Source organism: Gadus macrocephalus, chromosome 21, assembly GCF_031168955.1.
Source record: "Gadus macrocephalus chromosome 21, ASM3116895v1".
NCBI classification, from domain to species: domain Eukaryota; kingdom Metazoa; phylum Chordata; class Actinopteri; order Gadiformes; family Gadidae; genus Gadus; species Gadus macrocephalus.
This window is the reverse complement of record NC_082402.1, coordinates 16,086,911-16,114,717: the sequence shown is the minus strand read 5'-3', so window position 1 is coordinate 16,114,717 and position 27,807 is coordinate 16,086,911. Positions and strand designations below refer to the sequence as shown.

The window sequence follows — 27,807 nt, the reverse complement described above, 5'->3', positions numbered from 1 at the left end:
AGGAAGAGGAAGTTGTAAGTGGATTTGATTGCGTCAAGTTGTGCGTTGTCTCGTGGGCTTTGGTGTAACATGCAAAATTCATAATGTGTATTTTGGGCGCATGCATCCGTCGACGCCTGCACTCACACAGACCCACACACACACATTGGCACAGACACACACACACACACACGGGCAACACACACCCACGGGCACCACACCCCCAGGCACCACACACACACGGGCACCACACCCCCCCGGGGGACTCACGGCCAGACAGAGCGTGGCGACATGCAGGTGGAGGCGTGCCGAGTCACGGTCGATCAGGGCGAAGAGCATGCGGAGGATCTGGGCCCTCCTCTTGCAGCGCCGGCCCAGCAGGTGGGCCCGCGCCAGAGCCGCGTGTAGGCGGGCGCACAGCTCACACAGCAGGTCCTCCGAGGCCGCGGGCCTGCCCGCTGCACCGCACACAGAGGCAGCGAGAGAACACGTTTAAACGATGTACAATATTAACAGGAATGAAGAATATTTAAGGTTGACTGAGGTCTGCTACGCACGGGGGAGCACAGAAGAACACATGAATCGATACTAGTTCACGTGTTGGGGTGTCAACGTTGCGCCTCGGCAGGTAAGGTGGTTATGCGGCCATCATTCTTGTTGATGAGTAAGTCTGGGCAAAAAACACTTAGTATGTTGTTAGTCATAGCAGCTGTCATCATAGATGTTCCTGTGGGCCATTGCTAGTGTGGTAGTTATCTTTACTGGGACTAGAATGGACTTAATGACGTAAAGTGAAGTGACAAGAGCAGACAGGAGTTTGATATCAGAGAGTATGTCCTCTGATGGCATCCGCTGTTAGTCTCATCTCCATGTAAGCTCCTGGGTTCTGTCGCACAATGGCTAATTTAGAGACAGGGCGTGTCAATTCTAGCCATGATTTCAGCCTCGTACGTCCAGAATGCAACACCTTGGCTTGGTGGCAAATGAATGAGAGGTGGGTGGCGATGGTTAATCTGGAGAAAGTCTTCAAATAATGCACTGGAGCAGATCAGAAATCATGCTGACGTTCCAACGTTCCGCAACAGTAAGAACTCACTGGAAATTAAACCATGGTAATGAGCTGTACGTCAATGGTTCAATTATGTCTTTTGACCTGTATGTTTCCTTTAATTATCCGGCTTCAGCAAAGCGCTGCGTAGACCAGCAGCAGCATTCTTGGCATAATCAGCAGCATTGACAACCTCCTGGTTGGGTTATCAGCGCTTGAACAATATCCAGCCGGGAAAGAACATAAACACATTAAATGTAACTCTGGTTCCTCCCTGTTTCTCAGAAGCAGCTGTGTGCTTTAGTGGTCAAACGCAGGACAACAATACTTCCAACAGCCAGCCGGGCTCTTGACGCAGAGGAAGAACGCAGGGTGGAGTGCTTTCCCTGTTGTTTTAAGGCATATAAATGTTTTCCCTCCAAAGGGCCAACGAGCACTTCCAAAAATGGTTGTTCGCGCCACAGCCACGGCCAGGCTGCTCCCAGGCAGCGGGCTTGCTTTCGTCGGCCATTGAGTCTAGAATAGGTGTTCCGTGTATGAGCCAGACGGCACTTGGGGAGATTAATATTTTATATTTATCCTTCTAATTAATTTTCCATGAAATCGGCTGCTTGCTAAAATATTTAGCAATAGATTTTACTCCATCGCTGCCAGACTGACTCCAGAATTCAGCAGAGACCGACCCCAAAGCGCTGCACTTGTGTTGTTCGCCTTGCTTCGAGTGTTAAAATGACAGCACCCTGTTTCCTGCGTTCGGCTACACATACCGACATGCAAAGGGAGACGCACACACACACAAACATACACAGTTCCACATGCATCCCCCACACACACAAACACACACAGACCTACACACACCCCACCTACCCAATCCCACAAAGACACACACACACACACACACACACACACACACACACACACACACACACACACACACACACACACACACACACACACACACACACACACACACAAACACACACAACCAAACGTGTGGCTTGAAACATACAATAATGAATTACCAATAAACGAATTAATTACAATGTCGACGGGAAATGTCACGTTTGAAAGGCGCAAACAACAACTAAATAAGGAATCATTACTTGATGTTTGTGCGTGTGCGGTGTGTGCGTGTCTGTGTGTTTTGTCCCCACTGTTTTGCACCCGTCGCCGGCCAGGTTCTATCTCCCTCAATTCAATATAATTCCATATATTGTTGACCCCCCCTCACCCTAGGCAAGGAACCCTAATGAGCAAGGAAGAAATCTTGAGGAGAAACACAGAGGGGGGATCCCTCCCTCTGGGATGAGCAGGGGGGCAATGGGGGCCAAGAGTGACATTAGGGAGGGACATTCTAAGAAATGTTCTTGGTCAATCATCGATAAGTTAACCATCAATAATCGATTTAATCGTTATTTTTCTAAAGGCTATATTAAAAGTTCCGGTTTCTAGAAAATACAAAATACTGCATGTTTTTCTCAATGAAATCCTTATTCCAACAAGTATTTATAGGCCCACAATAATACAACACAGTTAACGTGTAGACCTACAACTGTTTTAACAGTTTTACAATAGGCGTAATAAAAAAAATAGCCAAACAATGTAAAAGCCAAACATTTCACTCTTAAACACGGCAAACAATTCAAAATGACAAAATCTGTATTAAACAGATCCTTCATTGGCTTTTCCGCTCTCACCCTTTGCAGCACAACCTCCAACCTCCTCACTTGATTGACAAAATTCTTAACGATCAATGATGGATCATCGATTAATCATGCCCATCCCTAATTGAAATACAGGCAAAACATTTTAAAACTGTGATGGAGTGCTGGTCGGTTAATCATACAGTACAGGCATCCAGTCACAGTCACCGCAACAAGCTAGAACAGACAGGCCACATGGAGGTACCTGTGGTGGGGGAGCCCAGCTGATCCAGGAGGGGGAGGACTTCCTGCTCCCAGGCCTGTGACTCTGCACCCTGGTCTCGGCCGGCCGGGCCCTCTCCACTTCCCCCGTCTAAAGCGAGGAAGCAGCAGATGCCGGCTGTTCAGGTGTCAGTCATCACGTCCCACCAACCTCTCACCCCACGCACCTCCGCACCGAGCACGGTTCACTAAAGTTCAACCGGCTAAAAATAAATCGGCAGGAAGTGAAACGGAAGACTAAAATGTTGTTTCCATTTTCATCTGCCCCTCCTCATTTATTTGTTGTTGTGTGGAACTGAACATTTGATTGCGTGGGTTTGTAAAGTGTGTGTGTGTGCGTCTGCGTGTGTGCGCGCACATGAGTATGTGTGTGTGCATACACACATGTTCTGTCTCTATTGGATTCTTATATCTGCTTAGCCCACCAGGAAACTGTTGTTGCCCAAATGCACAGCTCTGTCTGTTCTTTGCTCCCTCTGATTGGTTGTATCCACTAGTGGGACTTGAGCGCTTAGCAACAACTTTACAATTTAGTTTGAAGTTTCAGCACGGCCTTCGGAAAGGCTGTGTCAATCTGGCTGCCTGCCGTTGGATGTTTCCACACTCACACTCACCGGTTTGTGGCCATGAACTGTCAGTAACAACAGAAGGTTGGAGGTTGGAAATAAATCAAAACATATATATATACATATATATTTATAGATAGCTACATGTGACAGATTAAAAAACCAACAAGCAGACGGTTCAACCCAGAGTGTCTGAGGCCGCTGTCTTTTTCCGTTCCCAGTGTTGGGTATAAAAAGGGCAAACCTCAAGGATCCCTTCTGGACCAACCTGTTCTCTGTCCCACTGCACACTGCGGGCCTCCGGCGGCGGGGTCGACAGGTCTACTGCTGCTGGTTCTACTGGAGGAACATAGAAACAGAGCACCCAGAAGGGGAGTCAACAGGTCTACTGCTACTGGTTCTACTGGAGGAACATAGAAACAGAGCACCCAGAAGGGGAGTCAACAGGTCTACTGCTGCTGGTTCTACTGGAGGAACATAGAAACAGAGCACCCAGAAGGGGAGTCAACAGGTCTAATGCTGCTGGTTCTACTGGAGGAACATAGAAACAGAGCACCCAGAAGGGGAGTCAACAGGTCTACTGCTACTGGTTCTAATGGAGGAACATAGAAACAGAGCACCCAGAAGGGGAGTCAACAGGTCTACTGCTACTGGTTCTACTGGAGGAACATAGAAACAGTGCACCCAGAAGGGGAGTCAACAGGTCTACTGCTGCTGGTTCTAATGGAGGAACATAGAAACAGAGCACCCAGAAGGGCCATGAGAGGAAAGGACCTCTGTTATGCTCCATCCAGGGTAGAAGCTTAGAAATTAATGCAGTGACAAGATAAGTACTGACCAACAAATCGATGAATTAAAATATATAGAGGAGAGATATGTGCAACACCCTGAACTGACTCCGGGTGTCACTGTTGGAACATTGGTGGGGCCAAAACCTCCAACCTCAAAGGCAAACCCTGCTTGTGCATGTACGTGTGTGAGGTTATATTGGTGTTGTGTGATTCAGTTTCTGTGTGTTTTTATTGTGTTTCAGTGCAGTGTTACTGTGTGTGTGTGAGTGTGTGTGAGTGTGTGTGCGCTCACTGATATAGATCTGTGCTCACATCACATGTCTCTTGATTTTTGTTTAACACGAGGTACACTCATCAACGGATAGGAAGTGGGATTTTGGCTTTTGTGGGCAGTCTGGATTGAAACCGTTGCCATTTGTCACTGTGGACTCGGTCCCACCAACCTTCAGAGACACACACGCACGTACAAACATGAACGGAGACATCTTAAAAAAGTGTGGCCTGCACTTTGCATATCAGCATATTGTGTCTCTCTAGAGCAACATTCCTCTTCACACAGCGAGGGACGCAGATTCCAACGACTCAATATACAATCTTTATTGATCTTTAAAGTAAAAGTTTTTAACATAGATGACGTGTCCTTATGAATCTGACATGAAAATGCACCTCAGAGTTGTAATAATTAAGGCCTATTCTAAACCGCAGTGACCGTGGTTTGATTCCTTCCCGTGGTCCTTTGCTGAATGTCCTCCCCTCTCTCTCCCATACCTTCCTGTCTATCTCACCGTATCATAAAGCATAAAAAAAAAATTAAAAAAAGTTAATAATGGACAAAGGTAATGCTGTGGCCCATTCCTCTGGTGTGTGCTCTATTCTAAGGGAGTCTCTTCCCCTGAGTAGAGCACATCCCTTGGGCCTCCCGGTCCCAGCCGGCTCCCCAACCTTAACCACAGAACCGACCGTTGGTCAACTCGACCTGTATGACCGCTGGTCCACCTCCCCAATCAACCGGTCCAAGGAACCAGCCATATGGCACGTATGTCAAGTTGTCCAGTCAGTCGGCAGAAAATTGATGTTTTATTCTCAGTGGAAAATGCAATATTTAAGAATGCCTCTGCATTACAATGAGTATTGCTTACATTTCCATCAAAGATTTGTGCATTTTATTTTACTAATCTTCATTCAATGAATGTATATGATGTTAATTTTTTTTTCTAAATATTTTTTTTTTATCGTTGCCATGATGGTTAATCAAACAGCTTGCATTTAGTCTGAATTAGTTAGCTTTTTGTGTAGGTCGTTGATGTTCTTTCAATAAAAATATAGATGTATAGGGATTATGTATTTATTTGTCATATTTTGACAGACATCCCAAAAGTTTATGTTTGCCATTGCTTCGCCAGAAAGTAAAAATTGGATGTTGAACAAAATAATCATGTCAGATTAATACTGCTTTAAAGGTTTTGAAGTGTGAATGTAGTCAACAAAGTAAAAGGCACACACCTTGCTTTTCAGAAAACAACTAAAATGATCTAGATGGGGGTCATCGACCTACTGGAAGTTAGGGAGCCCCCCTGGGTCACATGGTAGAAAACAAACCTTGATGTGTATATCCATGCGCACGGCTTTGGTTTTTTTCTACACAGCAGGGATTCCCCATGAGGCATTTGGATGGCAAACTCAAATTTGATTCAGACCGGCATCTATACATTAGGAATAACCAGCATATCACTGTTGTTTTCATGAATATGTTGTAAAATGGAGATATTTCTGTTCATTGTTAACCAAATATTTTTAGTTTTTAACATTGTTTTGAATATATTATTGAATTCTTTGAATGATGATGATACCTGAATGTTTTTTGTCTCTGGCTGAAACACCATGTTTGCCTCATCATGCTTCATGGGGAATCCCTGCTGGAACAAAACAAATTCATGCAGACGGATTGGGAATCCAAGGGAATGGTTTACAAATACGTCCGGATGGAGTTACGCGTCAAGGAATTTTTTCTACCATGTGACACCAGAGGGGCTCGGCAGGAAGTGATTCAACACACCAAACACCTTCATTCAAACAACCATATCTGTCATCTAGGTTGGAGTTGATGTTGACAAGTCTGGCAGTAAACGTATCCCTCAACATTAACAGAACGCAAAATGTTTTGCAAAAAATGCTATAGGAAAGGGTGGGGGCCCAGCAAGGGTGACATCATACCTACAGCCAATAAAGTCACACAAGCTCAAACTGAGCTAAGGAACCAGATTCGTCAATAGTATTCAAACTTGTAGATATTCTCCTGAGAGTTTATCGTCATCCAAAGAAATACTATTTTCTCTTTAAAACATGAGCAGTCCCCCCCACCCATTGCACACCTAAAGAGAGAGGAGTGCAGTGCTGATGAAGCCATAATGACACCAGGAAGTAGCACAGTACAAGTACAAATGATACTGAGGCGGTTCTGGTCAGTTCTTGAGATGGCAGTGCCTCTCCCAGAACAGGGTTAGACCGGGGGGGAGCGTGGCCAGGACCCAGACCCTGTTTGATAGCATTAGCAGGCTGATAATAAGGGTTTGTGTAGCAGGGCGTTTCTCTGAGACATGACCTCATCCCTCTCAGTGGACCGCTTTACCGTGGCACCACGCTGCACACAGCTGCCAGCCCTGCAGATGGGCAACAGATCCAATAGAGTGCTGTCCAGAGCTGTAAACCCCCAGGCTTTAATGGGGGGAGTGGAACAGAGTGTCTGTGTAATCTTATCTGTCTCTGGGCCCCATCTCCACTCATCATGTTAATCTGTCACGCAGTTCCTTTATATATGTATTTAATTATTTACAGTTTCTGACTGGTCTGCATGAGATTACCTCATAACATGACGTGTTTAGTACTTCAATAGTCTCACACATCAAACCTATTATTCTAAATTCTGATTGCAGACGAGCGGTCGATAAACAGGGCTTTTTTCTTTAGCGATGTATCAGTTGATACTAACCGTGTTGCTGGACTGCTGACCCCTCGTGAACAGGACTGCTATAGCCTCTACAACAGGACTGCTATAGCCTCTACAACAGGACTGCTATAGCCTCTACAACAGGACTGCTATAGCCTCTACAACAGGACTGCTAAAGCCTCTACAACAGCACTGCTAATTATCTTCAGTGTACAATCCTGGATCCTCACGGGGACGGACCACCAGGAGGTCAGGTGCTACCAGGTTGATGGTGCTGTAAAAGTGTTTCACAGTTTTCTAACCCCCCGCCCCCCAAATCAATACTTGGATTTTGATACCCGGAAACCAGCAGACCTCCTGTCCACTTGGGTAGAGAGTTATGCCCCACGCGTTGAAACACGACTGATGAGGTCATCAGAAAGGAGAGCAGGAGGGGAAGCCCTCCCCTCCGGAGGTGTAAAAGCCGACAGGTGAAGGCCATGACAGATGAGCTCATATCATGAGCGGCTTTGGCCAAGATGTACCGCAGCGAGCTATGATACGGTGCATTGTGAGGGGAAGGGCTATCGTGCATCCATTTGTTGGTAAACCACTTTGGACAACAATGGTCATGTCAACTGATGGCTCCATACGTAGTTAATGTTTTTGAGAAGGTGTGTGTTACGTGTTTGCAGAGAATAAAGTATCTGCCCTGGTATTCAGAGTCCCCTACACATTCAACCATTTTCCGGTGAAAGGAATTGGAATATGGTTTTGTGAAACAGAATTCAAAATATTTACACTTAAATGTAAGCGTTAAACATCGACCAATAATATGATAACCTGCAGGCACCAACATGCTTTTCAATTGTAAAACAAAGCTCTTGGGTGTTGTGCCTGGTGGCTTTCTATTGGTTGCATCAGCTCACCATGCCAAGGGGCTGCGATTGGACAGTTGACTTTCTTTTTGTCTCTAAGGAAAATAGACAATACTGTTGTCTTCTCCACTTCTAAAAGCATGGCAAAATAAAACATCTACTAGCTTCCATTAAACTTCTGTACAGCTAGAAAATTTGTTCTGATAATCATAACAGTCATCATTTATCAGTATGATTCATGTCAATGGAATCATACCAAAAATGTGTACACTGTGTCCTAAAACATACGCAGTTTCTCCAAAGAGAAAAAATGCAGAGAGATTCAATCGGTAAGATGTCTTTGAAAGTGGACACACAGAGGATGCATTATCAGGCGGAGCTAAGAAGAGGATGAGCTAAAGTCACACAGAAGAAAGATGGCTATAATTCAACCTCACAATCTAATGGCTGCCACAGCAACCTTTGTGTGCCAATGAATCCTCCCCGGTTATTGGTCCACAGTCACTCGGGTCAGAAAGGGTGTGTGTGGGTGGGGGGATGGGCGGGTGTGTGGCCACAGGGGTCAGGGGGAGACACAAAGACAAACAGTACGAGCCGGAGGAAGGGAAAGGCGTACCTTTCAGCGGCGATGTGTTGTGGGCCAGGTCCGGGAGGGGGATGGTGTGTCCCAAGAAGTCTCCTGTCCTCCTTCTTCTCGGACGGACATCTTTGGTCGCGGCTCGCTCTGTCCTTGGCTGCATCAAGGAGCAGAGAGGAGATGTATGATTCAGAGCTGGTGCGTGTGGTGATGGAGAGTTATACTACCTTTCCATTCAAAATAGCAGCAAACCGTAATTCTGCCAGACTGATAACTTGGAGGGTACATTTTGTGAATGACCATTATTTGGTTAAAGATACAGTGTGTAGAACTCAGTGGCATCTTGCGGTGAGGTGGAAGATCGCAACCAACCAAATACAACCACTGCATACTTGTGATTTGGATCCACGAAATCATGTTCTTTTTGAGGGCTTTGATGCATGATCTGATTATTTGATATCATCGATTAAAACAATCATAAATATAAACGCAAGCGGTGATTAACGGGGTCCGAGAAAAATTGAAAGTCAAGAACACACTAATGGAAGATATATAAATATAACATAATTGTCATATTTAAGGGAAGATGTTCCACTTATATACCTGAACAGCAGCCTCATTCACATGGTCAAAATGTCTATTGATAAGCACACAACATCCAGAAAACTCAAAGCACACATTTCTCAAGTAAATTAAGGGCTTTATTCAAATCATTTACCTGAAAAATCTTTGAAATTCTGGGGAAATTTGGAGTCAAGAACACTAACGGAAGAAATATAAATATGACAGAGTTCTATTTCATTCTTACTGACCGCCAGAGGGAGTGCTTAACACTGGATGTTATCCATCAAGCATGCACAGGTCGAGTATTTAATATCAAAAAAGTCACACATGACCGGGGATGACGTCGGGGCGCCAGTCTATATAAGCCCACGTCACTCTCCAAGATGTCCCTTGTATCTTCTCGCAGTAGCGAATACAGGTTTAGAGTACGAAATAAGCTTGAATAAAAGCAATATCAGCCGGTGACTCTTTGCTGGTAGCCCTGCAACCGCATGGTTGTAGCCACGGATTCGTCCTCCAAGGGCTGCGATTAGTCACGTACGGCTATGTTATGAACGCTGCCTACCAGTGTTTTCGCCGGTGAGCTCGAATCACATTAATGCTAGGCTAACACAGCGTCTTCACCAGCTGTAGCGGCTGCTAAAGTAAGTATTCTATCTGTGTTAGCTTTAAAGTTAAGTAAGATAAGGGGATCCTGTTTTCGGCACCCGCTTAAGCTTACGTCTTCTTTTGTTTGCCTCGTTGCATCGGAGATTGCCATTACCGGTGTTGGCTGCCTTTGTGGCAACTTTTGTTTCAGTTAATTAAAGGTTCCCTGATGAGTGTTTTTGCTCGTTAAAGCGTGTACTCCCTTGTTTGGAATTTAAGAGCAGAAGCTCCCAAGTAGGGTTAAGGCTAGTGGGTAAATAAGAAAAATAAATAATTTTTGAAAGAAAACAAACCACTGTTTTATTTTGAGTTTCTTACGTTGAGCAGTTGCTGCCCTTTTGTTGAATTATTACTGTCGGGTGCTTTCGCTCAGTAGTAACTACTTCACTCGGGGGGCATTAATCATGGACATGATTAATGCCCCGCATGCCTCGGTGTGGTCCACCTGAGGGAGGGGCTGTCCGACGATCAGTGTATGAATTGCAGTTTCACGCCACATGGGCTGAAAGTGGCATGACTAGCCGAGGTGGAAGGACCTCAGGTTGAAGGCAAGCTTCCCCCGCCTTAAAGAGAACCAATGGTACGAGTACGCTCCCTACCCAGGGCTGCCCCGCCCCGGAAGAAGGCTAGGAAGGCGGACGGTTATGCTGCCAAAGTAGACAAGCTAGTGTCCCTCTTCGCTGAGATTAAGAGATTGCTCTTTATCCTTCCGCAAGTTAGGTTAGCGTCAACCCAGGGGTCAATCCCTCAGGTTGAGGCTCCAATTACACCAGAATGGGACGGAGATGCCCTGTCTACTAGGGCATTCTGTAGCCAGTTCTTTGAGGACAGGCCGGGACAGGGCGAGGCAGAGGCTTCTACCCAGGCTTCTGAAGACGGCTCCCAGCATGTAGGGAGTGGGTCTAGGGCAGGCTCAGAAGCTTCCCCGGCCACGGTTAAGCCAGTGGTCCGACTGGCACTGGCAAGCTTAGGGTTGGATGAGGCTCCAGCAGCAATTGCTCCAGCTAGTGCATTCTTTAGGCGTGTTCCGCCACAAGATACTTTTTCTGTCCCTCCCTCCCAGCCATATATTGAGGAGCTTCACAGATGCTGGCCAGACCCCAGATCTCTATCTCATCACACCAGTGACAGCAGGGCCTTGGCTTCAATGCAGAATGCCAGCAAGCATGGACTTGACTGAATGCCAGCCGTAGAGCCGACCATTGCCTCCATCATTGTGGCACCAGAGGAGGTGTTGAGGCCGAATGCTCGCTGTCCAAGGCCACAGTGTCGCATCACTGATGACCTATGAACGAAGTGCTATGACACAGCGGCACGTATGGGCCGTATCGGGAACTCCTTGTCCCAATTGATACTGGCCATGTCTCCGTCCTTGCAATCATCCAGTGCAGATACTTCAGCACAGAGTCTAAGTGACACGTCTTTGCAGGCGTTTGCATTCATGACCAGAGCGCTTGGTAGGCAGATGTCGTCGCTTACGCTGGCTCGCCGCCAGGTATGGCTGGCCCAGTTCCCATTATCAGAGCCATGCCGGAGAACCCTCCGCACTCTCCCCGTAGTTCCGGGAGAGCTGTTTGGCCCAGGCCTTGGATCGTGGCATCCAGGCTAACCAGACACGGCAGCAGTTTGCTAGCCTTCGGGGAGCTACATCTCTACTGGGACAGCAGCCTCCACAAGGTTATGGCACCAATCATCCTCTGCCGCCAGCGCGTCCCAGTGGTTATCCCTGGACCCGCACCAGCTCCTGAGCGACCCTATCAAACCCGTCGGGCCCCCACAAGGCCTGCAGCCCAGGTCAGCAGGGGTCGGGGGTCAAGGTTCCCCCCCCAGGCCCCCAAGAGGACGTGGGGGCAGGTACTGACGGCTCAGGGCCGGGCGTGGGGCGCTTCACCCAGCAGCACCTCATCAGCACCTCATACTACAGACCCTTGGGTGGTGGCCACGCTTTCCCAGGGGTACAATCTCCAATTGCGACGCCGGCCCCCAGTTTTCAGGGGGATCAGACTGACTACAGTCAGCGATCCCATAAGGCGACAGGCCCTCAGCCAAGAGGTATCCACCCTCCTGGAGAAGAAGGCCATCAAAATCGTAGATCCTCAGACACAGGAAGGAGGCTTTTACTCAGTGTATTTTTTTGTTCCAAAATAAGAGGGTGGGTTTCGCCCTATACTAGTTTCTGAAAGTATTGCCTTTTCAAATGCTAAAGACAGCGGAAGTGCTCCAGGCCGTCGCATGGCAAAGCTGGTTCACATCAATAGATTTAAAGGATGCATATTTTCACCTCACGATAGCACCACATCACAGGCCATACCTGCGCTTCGCATTCGAAGGGCGGGCCTACCAGTACAGGGTCCTCCCATTTGGGTTATCACTATCCCCACGGATCTCCACATGGTGCATGCAGGCAGCGCTCGCACCAATGCAAGCCAGTGGAATGCAAATCCTCTCTTATCTGGACGATTGGCTTATTTCCGCTCCAACCCGGGAACGGGCAGAGCAGGACACCACAGCCCTCCTAGGCCATGTTGAAAGGTTGGGTCTTACAGTCAACCAAGTTGTTGAAATCCCAGCCAACAGGTACTGTTCCTACTTCCTTGGCATAACCCTGGACTCCGTCCAAATGCTTGCCTTCCAGTCTCCGCGGCGGGTAGAGGCCATACTCCAGATCCTCCTGCATTTTCGGGAGGACAGGATGGTAAGGTACAGCCTTTTTCTCAGGCTGTTGGGTATCTTGCCGTCAGGAACGTCAATAGTGCCACTGGGCCTCCTCCGCTTGCGGCCGTTCCAAGTTTGGACCAATGGCCTCCACTTAGATCCGAGGTTGCACGGATCCAAGAAAGTCAGTGTGCCCAGTCAATGCCTCCTGGCATTACAACCCTGGAGAAGCAGGGCATTTCTTGCCAAAGGTGTCGCATTGGGTTCGATCCCCTCACGCCGCGAGGTGGTGGTGATCGATGCTTCGCTCTCGGGCTGGGGGGCAGTGTGGCAGCACAGGGCGGTAAGAGGGCTCTGGAGTGTGCAGCACAGGACACGGCACATAAATGTGCTCGAGCTCCATGCTATTTATTTAGCGCTACGCGAATTCCTGCCATATTTGAAGGGCAGACATGTTCTGGTACGATGCGACGACAAGTCAGCTGTTTACAATGTGAACCACCAAGGGGGCACAAGGTCGGCTTAGTCATTACAGGTTGCACAGCAACTTCTTGAATTTGCTCTCCCTTACTTTTCCAGCCTCAGGAACCTTCCAGGGCCACAGAACGCGGTGGCAGACTTTCTTTCACTCCAGAAATCACCGTGGGGGGAGTGGCAACTCCACCCAGAGGTAGTAGAGGCAATTTGAAGCAAATATGGCACAGCAGAGGTGGACCTGTTTGCTTCAGAGTCCACAACACATTGCCCTCTCTGGTTCTCTCTGTCAGAGATGAGTCCGATGGGACAGGATGCCTTGGCACATCCATGGCCACGTCAGCTCCTTTATGCTTTTCCGCCATTTCCACTGATAGGGTTAACTCTACACAGAGTTCAGAAGGGGAACCACATATTCCTGCTGGTTGCCCCAAACTGGCCAGGGAGACCTTGATTTCCAGTAATGTACAGGCTGCTGGATGGAGATCCATGGTGCCTGCCGAAGAGGCGGGACCTGCTCTCACAGCTGGGGGGCCCCAGACCAGAGTGCCTGCAGCTATGGGTTTGGCCCTTGAGGGGCATGATACACTTATAATGGAATATGACCAGGAGGTAGTTCAAACCATCATAGACTCAAGAGCTCCCTCCACCAGGGCATTTTATGCTAACAGGTGGAAGATATTGGCAAAGGTTTTTTGCAGTCCTTACTGGAAAGGAAGCTATCTGCTTCCACTTTAAGGGTCTATGTGGCTGCCATTTCATCCAGGCACATTAAGGTTGATAGCCAGACGGTGGGGTCTCATTCTTTGGTGACCCGAGTTCTTAAAGGAGCCCAGCGGAGGAACCCCCCACAGGCTGTCACGGTTCCCTCATGGGACCTACCTCTGGTACTTGGAGCCCTCCGTCTCTCCCCATTTCAGCCCCTCGATCAGGTGCCACTGATCCAGGGGCAAAGGATGCCTTTCCTCTAGCGATCGCGTCAGCCAAGCGTGTGAGTGAGCTTCATGCGTTGTCAGTGAGTGAACAGTGCATACACTGGAACTCAGACGGCACAGGGGTGGCACTGTGGCCTAACCCATCTTTTTTTCCAAAGAGACTGTCTTCGGCCCACTATAATCAGGTCATAGAGCTAGCAGCTTATGGCCCCTCACACCTACCGGATGAGGAAGCTAGTTCAGCAGAACTACTCTGCCCGGTGAGAGCCTTGAGATGTTACATGTTACTGCTGGTTTTCGCCAGTCTGATGGCTTGTTTGTCTTCTACGGGGCCCGAGGAAGGGGCAAGCGCTGTCCAGACAAAGCCTTTCCAAGTGGGTGGTGGAGGTAATTGAGGAGGCAAAGGCAGTCCTCAAGAGGACTGCCTTTGCCTCTTAACATCAGAGGCCATTCCACCAGGAGTGTCTCCACCTCCTGGGCAGCACTACGAGGAGTGCCTCTAAGTGAGATTTGTGCAGCGGCCTCCTGGGCTTCAGCGTGCACCTTTGACCGATTTTACAGGGTCAATGTAGCTGCTCACCACGCAGTGGCTGCAGCTGTTTTTCAGGAACCCTCAGTCCCTTCCTAATAGGTGGGTACAGGATTCCTCGTGACTACGTTGGTAATAGTCATCCAGTGTTAAGCACTGCCTCTGGCGGTCAGTAAGAATGAAATAGAACGAGAGTCCCGTATGTAACTACGGTTCTATGAATTCTGGATGACCGCCAGAGTCCTCTGTTATGCGTGTTTATCAACACGCATCCGCCGTGTTGATAAACGAATAACCCCCCTAATGAACGAAGTTAAACCGAGTGAGCCTGCCATTCACAGACACCAGAATGAACGAGTTCACAGTAACGTTCATCAGGCAGTAATACAGTACGTTCAGTTCACGTTCGCCCAAAATATGAACGAGTTCATGAACTATCGTTCAGGCAGAACACTGGTCACGTGTAATTTTTTTTAATTAAATACTCTACCTGTGCATGCGCGATGGATAACATCCAGTGCTAAGCACTGCCTCTGGCGGTCATCCAGAATTCATAGAACCGTAGTTATGTAACTCTCGTTAATTATGAAGGAAAAATGGTTAACGAAGAAGTTCCCCTTAATGCCATACTGTGTCTTGGCAGACCGATTATTGGAAACTAATGAGCCGGAATATTGATTGCCTGATGAATTTCAGGTGCTGTTCAATGTTGCGTTTCTTAAATTAGTGGCAAGACAGAATGTCATGTTCAGCTTGTTCATAATGCTTTAATCAGGATTTGACCTCTCAACCTAAGGATCACCAGTACAAGGCATGAGCCCATTGAGCCACTGACATTTCTGAACTGCATGAAGCCTCATTCACATGGTGAAAATGTCGACTGATAGGCACACAACATCAAGAAAACTCCAAGCACACATTTCACAAGAGAATTAAGGGCTTTCTTAAAAGAATACATATCTGAAAATTTGCACTGTTAATGGTATCCACCTAATGATAGCTGAATGGTAGTTATACAATAACAAAATGGACATATAGGCAAAATGGGTTGAGACTGTGGACGTTTGGCTTTTCTATGAAATTGTGGAAAAAGTAAACCTTTTTAGAGCAGAAGATCAGGGTGAAAAAGATGCATCTGATTTTAGAGATTAATATGATGAAAGAATTTTTTATTCCAGGTCAATCTCGTAAGGAGAAATAAGGCTAGTTCATATTTTTTTTAAATAGTGCCACCTTTGGGTGCAGTACCAAAATGTGGGTATATTAGTAGTGGGGGGTATTGGCATCCACCTAATAATAGTCACATGTTTTTTTATACAATAACAAAATGGTCATATAAGAAAAATGGGCTAACTGCTCCAACTTTATTGGCCAATATTTCTCAAATGGAACTAACTAAAACAAATTTGATATGGCGATTTTGGTGAATTTTGGATTATTTTTGTAGCCTGTGGTTTTATAAATGCGTCTGATTCTAGATATTAATATTCTGAAAGAATTTTGAGTCCAGGTCAATCTGGTGAGGAGAAATAAGCCTAATTCATGATTTTTTACAATAGCGCCACCTTTGGGTGCAGTACCATAGATTTGGGTTTATGGGGAGAGGGGGTTATTGGTAACCATACCTGAAAATGTCAAGAGTTTTCGACATACGGTATAGGCTGCAGTACGACTTTTACAGAATTTGAGGGAAAAGAAAAACGTTACAGAAACAATAGGGGCCAAGCAGCTTCGCTGCTCGGACCCCTAATAAGTAGATCAAGTGCTTTTCAGAAATGGTTTGGGGCATTATCCTGTCACAGGCCGTTCAGTCACATGTAGGACCTGCTCCCTGAGTAAATTTCGGCCAAATATGGTCTGCTAGATAGTATTTCAAATTACAGCCAAATATGATCTGCTAGATAGCATTTTCAATTAAGGCCAAACATGATCTGCTAGATGCCACTGAATTGTACACACTACTAGTTCAAATTAATTCAGCTTCTTTGACTCAATGTTTGTATTCAGTTTTCTTCTTACCACTGCTGGGTCGATCCAGAGGGGGCAGAGAGGTCGCTGACCCCGCCCGAGGGGGGCGTGTCCTAGCTACCTGAAGCCCCCTTTTTGCGTCTGGAGGTTCAGTGGGGGGTCTCGGGTGGGCCCTGGCCAGCTCCTCACCGGTTTCTGTAACTCTAAGCCTTGGTTTCTATTACCGCACAACATTTGGATCGTTGTTAATACCTCTTGATATTAAGAACATTAATTCAATGTTTGAGTTTAATGTTTGAACTCATAGTTGAGTTCTTAGTGAAGTATTGCTACCAATAATTGGATGGGAATATGTACTCCATCCTTGATGCGTCAGAACATGTGAGGTAGAAAGTGGTGCTGATATTGGCTTAGTAATTTCACTTTATTGTTGGCTCGAAAAAATTGTATTATGCCTCTCAACATTAATGTTTGGTTATAGTACCTACTTGCAGAAGGTGTATTATAAATGTAGTGGAATAGATTTGATATAATGGGGTAATTGTAATCAGTCCCCCAAAATGTAAATCTTTAAAACAAAAGGTGTGCAGGCGTTTAGGATGCTATTCTTTGGAGACATACATGGTCAATAGGAGACAGCCTCGTCCCTGAGCCCGGTCGGGAGTCGGGCGCATCAAAACTCAGAGCATGGATGCTGTGGGAGACAAAAATGCATTTGATGCTATGACACCCAACATTACTTCCGACATATCCCAAAAAATTTGAAAATGTTCCAAAGGTGGTTTATTCAGAGACACATGATAAACAAGCTTGTGAGCTTGAGGTGATTCTCGAACATAAGAATTCAGTTTATATTGTAAGCGGGCGGAATGGTTATAATTTACCCAGGTAAACCTTTGGTCTGTCATGGCTTAGGCGGAAAATGGCAAAGAGGCCATGATTTTAGTGCCTATCTTATCTACAAACTCATAAAACCTTGTATGCTGTTGTCTACTATCAAAATGAAGCATAGACTCAATAATTGACATCACAAGTCAACAACAGAGCCTCACTGCGCTGACCTGAACGTGGACGGGGGCCTGGCTTCACAGTCTGACCAGACATAGTTTCCCCCGAAGAGTTGTCTGGCCCCATCTCTGGGGGTGTGGGGCCGCTTGGTGCTGAGGCTGCGCAGCGACTGACGTGCTTCCTTCACGATCTCCGCACTGGTCCTGCTCAGACTGCTGCGTCTCACCATGGGGAACGGGATGGCGTCATCGCGTTGGCTCTCCATGGTCATGTGATGGTCTTCATCTGATGGTCTTCATTTGATGGTCTTTGTGTGTTTAAATGATTTGCATTAAGAGTGTTTTACATTAAGAAAAAAGGTTGCAATAGGATAGTATCGTGGACCTATTTCATAACGTAGGCCTAATAAGGCCACTCAGATCTTCTGAGACCAATTATCCCCAGAATAAACAAAAAACATGGGAAACAGGGAAACTTGCCCCAACCCTGACCAAATTTGAAACAAGACTGAAGACTTTATGTTGACTTTATCTTTCTGCTAAATCTTAAATACATTGCACTTTTAACTTTTGCACTATTTCTACAATGCATTTTTTTTAACTGTCCCTTTATTTTCTTTTATTCTTCCAAATGTATTATATATATATATATATATATAATAAATTTGGAAGAATAAAAGAAAACTCATAAAAGTCCAAAAGTATATATATATACACTTTTGCACTTGTAGAAAAAGTGCAAAAGTTTGAAGTGCAATGTATTTAAGATTTAGCAGGAAGATAAAGTCAACATAAAGTCTTCAGTCTTGTTTCAAATTTAGTCAGGGTTGGGGCAAGTTTTAAATCCTCAGGGAGTTTATTGCAGCTATTTGTTGCATAGTAACTTTATCCCTCTTTCCCATTTTTTGTGTTTATTCTGGGGATAATTGGTCTCAGTAGATCTGATATATATATATAACGATATCAAGAGCCTGTTTCGGCGTGTATACGCCCACATGCCGCCAGCCGTGCAGAGCGAACTTGCTGGGGATCAGTTTCTCCAGGCCCCCTGTATCCTAGGGCTGGACTTCCTGCAGTGCACAGGCTACCAGCTGGACCTGGAGAGGGGGGCGATTGGCCTCCAAGGAGGGCCCACAGTCTATTTGGCCCCGCCAAACACCTCCTACATCCGGCCCCCACCGACAATAGCTCAGATGGACCAGTCACACATCCCCGGCCCCCTTCACCCCCTTGTAAAGATCTTCCAACCACAATGTTGCGGCCCCTGCAGACTACTCCCTTGCCAGCCCGGCACCCCACTCCATGAGCCTGGGCCCCTTCCCCTGCCCTGCCCAGCTTCCCAAGACAGGTGAGGAGACTGTGCTGTCTACTGTGCAGGCAATTTGGCAGGGGCATTGTGATGGACTAGATCCTCAACAGCAGGAGCAGCTGTGGCGACTACTGGCAGAGTTTAAGGACAGCTTTGCCTTGAATGTGAGCGATGTGGGTCAGACGCACCTGGTGCAGCATGAGATCGACACTGGGGATGCCAGGCCCATCAGAATGTGCCCGCGTCGCCTGCCCTTGGCCTGCCAGGAGGCTGCGGACCAGGCGCTGTGGGAGATGCAGCAGATAGTCCCTGGGCAGCAGCCGTGGTGATGGTGCCTAAGGAGGGGGTTAGGAGATTCTGTGTCGATTACAGGCACCTTAACGCAGTAACAAGGAAAGACATCCCGCGCACTGATAAGGCCTTAGATGTCGTAGCTGGGTCGTCCTGGTTCTCCTCACTCGATCTCCGCTCTTGCTACTATACTTTCAGTCCCCCCTCGCCCCTGATGCCAGACCCAAGACTGCATTCTGCACTAGCAGAGGGTTGTGGCAGTTTCGGGTCCTCCCTTTTGGCCTCTGCAATGCACCTGCGACCTTCGAGAGGCTGATGGACAGAGTGCTTGCCGGCATCCCCCGGCAGCAGTGTATCGTCTACCTGGAGGATATACTGGCACACGGGGGCTCCTTCAAGACAGCAGGAGGAGGACGCAGGATGGAGACGGCAGCAGGAGGAGGACTCAGACCTTCGACCAGTGCTCCAGTGGTTGGACCTACAGCGACGGCCCCCATGGGAAGAAGTGGCCGTTCTCTCCCTGGTCACCTAGGGTCTGTGGGTTAAGTTCAAAGCCCTGCGACTGTGGGATGGCGTGCTTCAGCGGGCCTGAAAGGAACCACCGGAGAGGTGAGGTGGCAGGTGCCTCACTCTCTGCGTGGGGAAGTGCTTCAAGTGGTCCATGGTGCTGTGGGCTCGGGGCACTTTGGGGTGACAAAGACCCTGCGTCGCCTCCGCCTTGGCTTCTACTGGGGGCAGCACAAGAGGGACGTTGAGGACTTCTGTCACCGCTGTGATGGCTGCACAGCCCGCAAAGGCCCCGCTGAAAGGTCCCATGCCCAGTTACAGCAGTTCCCTGTGGGGTTCCCTATAGAGAGGGTTGGGCTGGATGTGGTGGGCCCGCTACCCTGCACAGAGAGGGGGAACAATTATGTCCTCACGGCCGTGGACTATTTTACCAAGTGGCCGGAGACGTGCGCTCTGCCTGACCAGGGGGCACAGACCATAGCGGACGCTTTGGTCGGCGGGATGATTAGCCGTTTTGGGGCAGCTGAGTCCATCCACAGTGACCAGGGGAGAAATTTTGAATCCCGTGTCTTTGCGGCTTTATGTAGCAGGCTGGACATGCAGGAGACCCGTACTACCCCCCTGCACCCACAGAGTGATGGCTTGGTGGAGCGATTTCATCGCTGTATTGGAGCAGCACCTGGCCATTGTCTCGGCTGAGCATCAGCGGAACTGGGACACTCATCTGCCTCTGGTGCTCATGGCGTACAGGTCAGCTGTCCAGGAGTCGACGTCCTGCACGCCTGATCTGCTGATGTTGGGCAGGGAGCTTCGCACCTCTGCTGACCTGGCGTTTGGCCGGCCGCCCAATTCTCCCCCTGTTCCTCCCGGCCCACAGTATGCCAGGAGACTCCAGGACCGCCTGGAGACGGCTCACTCCTTCGCCAGAGGACAGCTGCTGAGCGCAGGGGTGAGGCAGAAAAATAACTATGATGTGCGTTATCGTGGCAGGCAATTTGAGGTTGGGGAGCTGGACTGGACCTATAGCCCGCAAAGAAAGAAGGGAAGATGCCCGAAGCTTGATAGCGAGTGGATCGGGCCATGCAGGGTCCCAGAGAGAATGGGGGAGGTGGTGTACAGGGTCCAGCTACCATCTCGGGGAAAGAGGGTGGCCCTCCACAGAGACAGGTTGGCCTCTTATCGAGGCACCGCCACCCCTCAACCTGCTCCAGCGAGCCCTGCAGCTCCCCGCACCGGGGCGAATGGGCCCCGGACACGCACACCTCAGTGTTCTGGCCCTAGGTCCCAAACTAACCCTATCCTTGTCTCCCCTCCCTGTCGATCACCACAGTCAGCACCATGACCCCCAGCCCCGCCCCTCCGTTTCCCCCTGCCCATCCCCGGGCCTGACACTCGTGGGCCCCTCTCGCCCCCAGGTGCTTCTCCCCAGCCCCCCGTAGCCCCAACACGGCCTCGTAGGGAGGGGAGAGCGCCAGGTCGCTTCCGGGACTTTGTTTGTTCCCTCAAGGACGAGGAACTTTGAAGGAGGGAGGCAGTGTAGCAACCCTGGGACATTTAAAGAGTTTGTGTATTATGTGTTGCATTTTATTTCGTTTTCCGTTATGCCAGTTCTATGTGCATGCATTGGAATAATAATAATAATAATAACACGCAGTATAATGTTCTACTTGTCAATCAGTCTGGGGGGCAAATCATCAGGTCAGCTAGGGAAGGGGCTTGGGAGAACAGGAGGGTGGGGGCTTGCACGTCGAAGGGACCAGGTTGGGGGTTGGGGGTTTCAGTGACCTGGATTAAATTAACATTAAAGTTCCTTCAAGTACTTATGACTGGACATCATTATGTCACCTTCGAGGTCATTACAATATATATGTATTATTTATTTTAATATGAAGCACTTTGAGTCTGCCTCGTGTATAAAAGTACTATTATATGTAAATAAAGTTGCCTTGCCTTGCCTAACCAGATCCGCGTTACGTATATGTTTTTGCTCTTGAACAAGGAGCGCGTTCACATCCAATCACCATGGTTACGCAGCGTCGCTGAGGACGTCGATTTGTCAACAAACCAAACCCGAGCAATGCAATCGAGGGGCAATGCTCATATTAAGTAATGAAGTAGATAAGGGAAAGTACACGCAGTGGGATTGATCATAACGTAGCCTGGCCTACAATATAAGAACGATAACTAATAACCAGTGATGCATGCAACGGACAGGGCTCGTGAGAGGGTTAACGTTAACGCACTCATGATCAATGAGGAGACAGAACATAAATAACGTTTAGACTTACCGATTACTGTTAATCTTTGAGCTGATAACCACACGGCCGCCGAAGTGTCTGCATGTCTACATTAAAGGTGAACTCTACAAGGAGTTTCACAACAGATGCGTTGGAAACTTCGGCGTTGACTTCACATGCACGAGCTTTACGCAGCGGTAGGTCACGAGCACGTTCCTCCGGGAGGCTGAGAAGCGACGAGGCTGGCTGCTGGACATCCAATCCATCAGTTCAGTTCAGCTCAGTTCTTTATTTGTCCTGAAAGGGAATTTTGGTTTACAGCAGTGGAAAAGACAACATCTTAAAAGACATGAGGCGAAACAACCTGACCAAATACAACCAAATAAAATACCACTGTCCGTTAATAAAAGTGTATTCCATTTGAAATAAAGCCCTTTAGTGTTGTTTGAAAGTGCCGTCAAGGTTTAACACTTGTTGAGTGCATTAATTGCACGAGGAATAAAGGACAATTTAAACCTTTTGCACCTTGGCATCCTATACCTTCGACCAGATGGAAGGAGAAATTCTTCCTCCAAGAGGGGATGGTCAGAGCTGGCTAACCCTAACCCTGCCCTGGCTGAAATGCACCGGGCCTTCCTCACAATCTGTCTTGCCCGGATCTTCTTCGGTATAGGAGCTGCAGCAATTTCACAAAGACAAAGAGACAAATGTTTACATGTAACACCCAACAAACGTAGGATGTCTTATTTGACCATCCCCTTACCACATACAGGCCTATAGGTTAATTGTCCTATTATGTCCCTTTGATTTAACGACTGTAATATAGGCAATAGAGGGCATACCGTGACCTCTAACCCCGCCCCCTCAGTCTTTGACATCATTATCTTTTAGCTCTTTGAAGTGTCCCTGTTTGATTTTATAGTTATTTTGTGCACCACGCAATTGAACCAGCCTACTCAATAGATTAGTGTGATGCATTTATTTGCCATGGGTAATCATATATGCTGCTGTATCATAGTAGGTTTACCTGGACGGCAGATTGAATCAGGCAATACACTTCAATGCATACATGACAGCAATTCCACAAAAGGGTTGTTGTACGTTAATTTTATTAAAACTGTCCAGCAAAAGCAGATTGATATCAAGTAATTCATATAATAAACAATTCAATAAATAATTTTTCAAAATCTATTTTTGGCTGCTAACCAATTTGCCAAATGATTAACCTCCCAAGATATTTAACGTCGTAATATAATCCAGGGTTTGGATTGGTCCACTATTTTGAGGAAACAGAAAGTATTTCTTGAGGGGGAAAGGTGGCACATAATGGTCTCCTCATCAGTTTTACGTTTCGGTAAACCATGAACGAGTGCTTCATACGGATAAACATTCAAAGACATAAACAAATAGACACAGGTGGACAAGTTTATATAATCCCCAGATTTGTCTCTTGGTCTTCTTACCCATAAAGATGGTCTGGTCACTTCAACACATCCATCAGAGGTCTGTGGATCTGCACATTCGGCCAGTTCTAGGCCTTTCTTTCCACTAGCTTTTTTTATTTAACTATTTTCATCGTTGAATATACATCTGAACAATATTCCTAGTCTTTGATTGGATTTAAATAACCCTTCAAACTTCTCTGTCTCGGAAACAGAACACCTGATTGGCCGATAGGGCGCAGGAGCCATGCCCAATCACAGGTTATCACCATAGAGCTCTCGGCCAATAGCAAGAGGCAGGTGATCTCTGTGATTTCCTTGTCACTAAGGGAGGGGGGGAAACATACTGTCAGGACACGAGGCACTGATATGTACGGTGAGTAAGGCTTGTATGGTCATAATAAATATTCATATCAATTTTGACATACATCAAGTTATAATTAATAATCTTTATTTATAATTAACCAATTGCTCTGACTAATAGGCAAAAGGGTGCTGGATATCTTTTAGAAAAGACTGCACGCACGCACACAGACAAACACACACACAGAATTGCATAGGAACACACGCACAAACACACACACACACACACACACACACACAAACACACACACACACACACACACACACACACAAACATTCAAACACACAACGCCAAGAACCGTTCACGTCATAGGAATGAATGGGTTGATTTGCTTTGAAGGTGGCTCGTCTCCCTGGCAACCAGCTCTATCTGGCCAGGAGCTTAGAATGATGGCAAAGAGAGACACATCTGACATGGAGGTTAACGTCCCTCTCCCTCTCTCTCTCTCCCTCGCTCTCCCCCCCCCCTCTCTCTTTCTCTCTCTCTCTCTCTCTCTCTCTCTCTCTCTCCCTCTCTCTCTCTCTCTCTCTCTCTCTCTCTCTCTCTCTCTCTCTCTCTCTCTCTCTCTCTCTCTCTCTCTTTCTCTTTCTCTTTCTTTCTCTATCTCTCTCTCTCTCTCTCTCTCTCTCTCTCTCTCTCTCTCTCTCTCTCTCTGTCTCTCTCTCTCTCTTCCTCCATCAAAACAGTCTTGATTGATCCCTATGAAAAAGGGTGTAACTTTCTAGTTTGTTCTTTTTTTTTTTCTGTCATTGATGTTGTTCCCCCTTCTGAATACATTAGGGCTCCACACACATTTTGCGCACTGCGCATCAACACATGTATAAATGTCTTGTTCAGTAAGACTGATGCTTCATACGATGAGTCACGGCCTCTAAAATGCAATCCTAGTAAGTGTGGGAGGTTCAACCACATCTGCTATCTGTCGGTCTCACTTCACATATTTTTTTAATCTATGTCATACTTTTTAAAACATGGAGATAAGAAACTTTCCGAGTCCGGGTTCGGTTTTTGTGTGTCAGCTCAGCTGGTCCGTGCAGCATTAAAATAAGTTATCAGATGTGTTTTTTGACTCAGTCAGCAACCCACTTGCTTGCAAATGCCGAATGCAGGACAGAAGTATGATGTTAAAAGGCCAAAGTGATGAGCTCGCCTGCTGACAGGGCCACCTGCATGTGATGGAATAAAGAGGCCTTTATCAGCTCTGACCAGACTACTTTCATAAAATATATTTTGTGGGTGAGATCCATCGCACATGAAGGACTTAACAGAACGATATGTGTCATACATGTTGACTATTGCAGCTTCCTAGTTATTTTTTCACATGGTTAATTTTCTAGTCCAGTTTTAAAGTAGCCAATAACTGCATTCCCCATTAAGATAATACAATTTGTTAAATATACACATTACACACTGAATGCTAAATGTGTGCACATAGTAGATGATACAAACAATTTAGCATAAACCAATCTCTCATTTCTAATGTCAAATTTCGGATCTCTCACAAAACATGAAGTTATAGTTTCTTTATTTAGCGTAAAATGTATTTAATAATGCAAATATTCCTTTCTCAGGTTGGGAGACTACATGTTGCTTTTGTGTCTCCTGGTGATCCCTATCAGAGAGACAGCTTCCCGGTGAGTCATGCATCTGATTCTGTATGCTAATAGAAAGACTTCTGACTCAGACCTATCGCTACCGGCCTGTCTCAGCACCTCACACTTGCCATGTTATCGGATGGATGTATGCACGCAAACACATACAGACAGACACACACACACTCACACGCAAATGAACACACACACACACACACACACACACACACACACACACACACACACACACACACACACACACACACACACACACACACACACACACACACACACACACACACACACACACACACACAGGTACACACAACGCATGAGCACTCACACAAACACAAATACTCACACAATGGCTGTGCAAATTCCACGATTCAGTGTCAGGAAAAAAAGGTGAATAAATTACATCAAATATGATCATATTATGGAAAAGATAACAGGGAAGAAAAAGCAGGAAGCACACTTTCAATCAACATTAAACCTAATATTTTTGTTCATAAGTTAATGAAAACATTTTAAATTTGATTTATAATTATCAGTTTGAATGCATTGTGTAGAGAACGATCCTGGGCAGTAAGTGAGCATTCACACATTTCAGAATAGTCTTGGCCAGGATGTGTGTGTGTGTCTGTGTACTTAACGTCCTTCAATGCACTGCACTCTCAACATATTTCCTCTCATCTCATTGCTTTACAACCAACACTCGTATTTGAGGAGATTCATTAGCATCTCTAAAATACAGGGAATATGAAAACATCAGCTGTGCCATTTTGATGTTGCACAACATGCTATATTATACACACACACAAACACACACACACACACACACACACACACACACACACACGCACACACACACGCACGCACGCACGCACGCACGCACGCACGCACGCACACACACACACACACACACACACACACACACACACACACACACACACACACGCACGCACACAAACAATCCATAGTTCTGATGCTTTAATTTCCCCACCACTTTCTTTTTCTTTAATCTCATTGTATGTTAAAATGTACTTCAAAAACAGTTAATAGAGAGCATAGTGACAGAATGATTGGAGTAAAAGAGAATAGTGAAGTATGAGTTGGTGAGGTAATATCATATGGAAAGGTAAGTAAAAAGGGGGTAGGTGGATCAGACACTTACATATATTGGATGGTGTGGTGATGCATAGAAAGCTTGCATCATGATATTAACAACTACGACACACACAAACACGCATACACAAACACTCTCACACACACACAAATCAAGCACAAACAATCACGAACATACACACCCGCGCAAAAACATGAGAAACACACACACAGACACACACACACATACATACACACACCCACCCACACACAAACGTCACACACACAGACACACATACACGCACAATAGGAAATTGTTGTCCATCAATCAACCCTCCCCCTTTGTGCGGCATGTGTGTGTGTGTGTGTATGTGTGTGTGTGTGTGTGTGTGTGTGTGTGTGTGTGTGTGTGTGTGTGTGTGTGTGTGTGTGTATGTGTGTGTGTGTGTACGTCACAGCACAGCCTGTCAGCCTTATCTGCCAAAGAGAGCACAGGGACTCTCCAGTGACCGCACCGTTATAACCGTTATTTTCCCCCTCTCTCTCTCTCTCTCTCTCTCTCTCTCTCTCTTTGCCATGATACCCTTGTGATTGATGGTGATGGCCCCCCCCCACACACACACACACACACACACACAAACACACACCCACACACACAGGCACACAGGCACGCACACACACACGCACACACAAACACACACCCACACACACAGGCACACAGGCACGCACACACACGCACACACACACACACACGCACACATACTCAGAGTCAATTAAGGTCTCTCTGTGGAGCACATGGCTCTTCCATCATCTTTACAAATAAAGTGATACCAACAGACACACACGCACACACACACACACACACACACACACACACACACACACACACACACACACACACACACACACACACACACACACACACACACACACACACACACTGAGGAGAAAGACTAGGAGCCAAGATCCTGCCAACGTCCAGATGAGCAGGCAAAACCAAAGACTCATGTACTTGTGTAATGCCAGCATGCACATTTATAAAGGCTTTCATTTCACAATCAGAATCAGAATTATTTCCTTTTGACAACTTTATTGACTTAGTGAGATCGGTTGATTAATGGCATAAAGCAACACGAGGTAAGCTTAATGTGGTGTTTGAACATCAAGTCTCTTTGACTTTGCATTGAAGCCTGTTTGTATGTATTGCTCTACGAGGTTATGGAGTAGGGGGATAAGGTAGTGGGGGTGGAGGAGGAGTTGGTGGAAGAGGAGGGGTGGAGGAGGAGGGGGTGGAGGTAGTGGGGTGGAGGAGGAGGGGATGGAGGAGGAGGGGGTGGAGGAGGAGGGGGTGGAGGTAGTGGGGGTGGAGGAGGAGGGGGTGGAGGTAGTGGGGTTGGAGGAGGAGGGGGTGGAGGAGGAGGGGGTGGAGGAGGAAGGGGTGGAGGAGGAGGGGGTGGAGGAGGAAGGGGTGGAGGAGGAGGGGGTGGAGGT

The 27,807-nt window shown here is 47.0% G+C and overlaps 1 protein-coding gene across 4 annotated transcripts in view; it reads right to left on the bottom strand.

Moving 5' to 3' along the window:
* Positions 1 to 22,021, bottom strand: part of armc2 (armadillo repeat containing 2) — a 37,753-nt gene extending 15,732 nt beyond the window's left edge. For 2 of the 4 annotated variants that reach the window (XM_060041497.1, XM_060041500.1), the window contains exons 1-9: positions 21,866 to 22,020; positions 18,968 to 19,114; positions 17,525 to 17,778; positions 17,085 to 17,157; positions 16,515 to 16,680; positions 8,730 to 8,847; positions 3,787 to 3,857; positions 2,936 to 3,043; positions 250 to 437 (exon numbers count right to left, since the gene is read on the bottom strand). In XM_060041497.1, the coding sequence (XP_059897480.1) occupies positions 250 to 437; positions 2,936 to 3,043; positions 3,787 to 3,857; positions 8,730 to 8,847; positions 16,515 to 16,680; positions 17,085 to 17,157; positions 17,525 to 17,742 (942 nt within the window). In that variant the 5' untranslated portion in view covers positions 17,743 to 17,778; positions 18,968 to 19,114; positions 21,866 to 22,020. Of the gene's footprint in view, positions 1 to 249; positions 438 to 2,935; positions 3,044 to 3,786; positions 3,858 to 8,729; positions 8,848 to 16,514; positions 16,681 to 17,084; positions 17,158 to 17,524; positions 17,779 to 18,967; positions 19,115 to 21,865 lie in introns of all 4 variants that reach the window. The other 2 variants (XM_060041499.1, XM_060041498.1) reach the window with 2 other exon arrangements.
* Between the last annotated feature and the right edge of the window lie 5,786 nt (positions 22,022 to 27,807).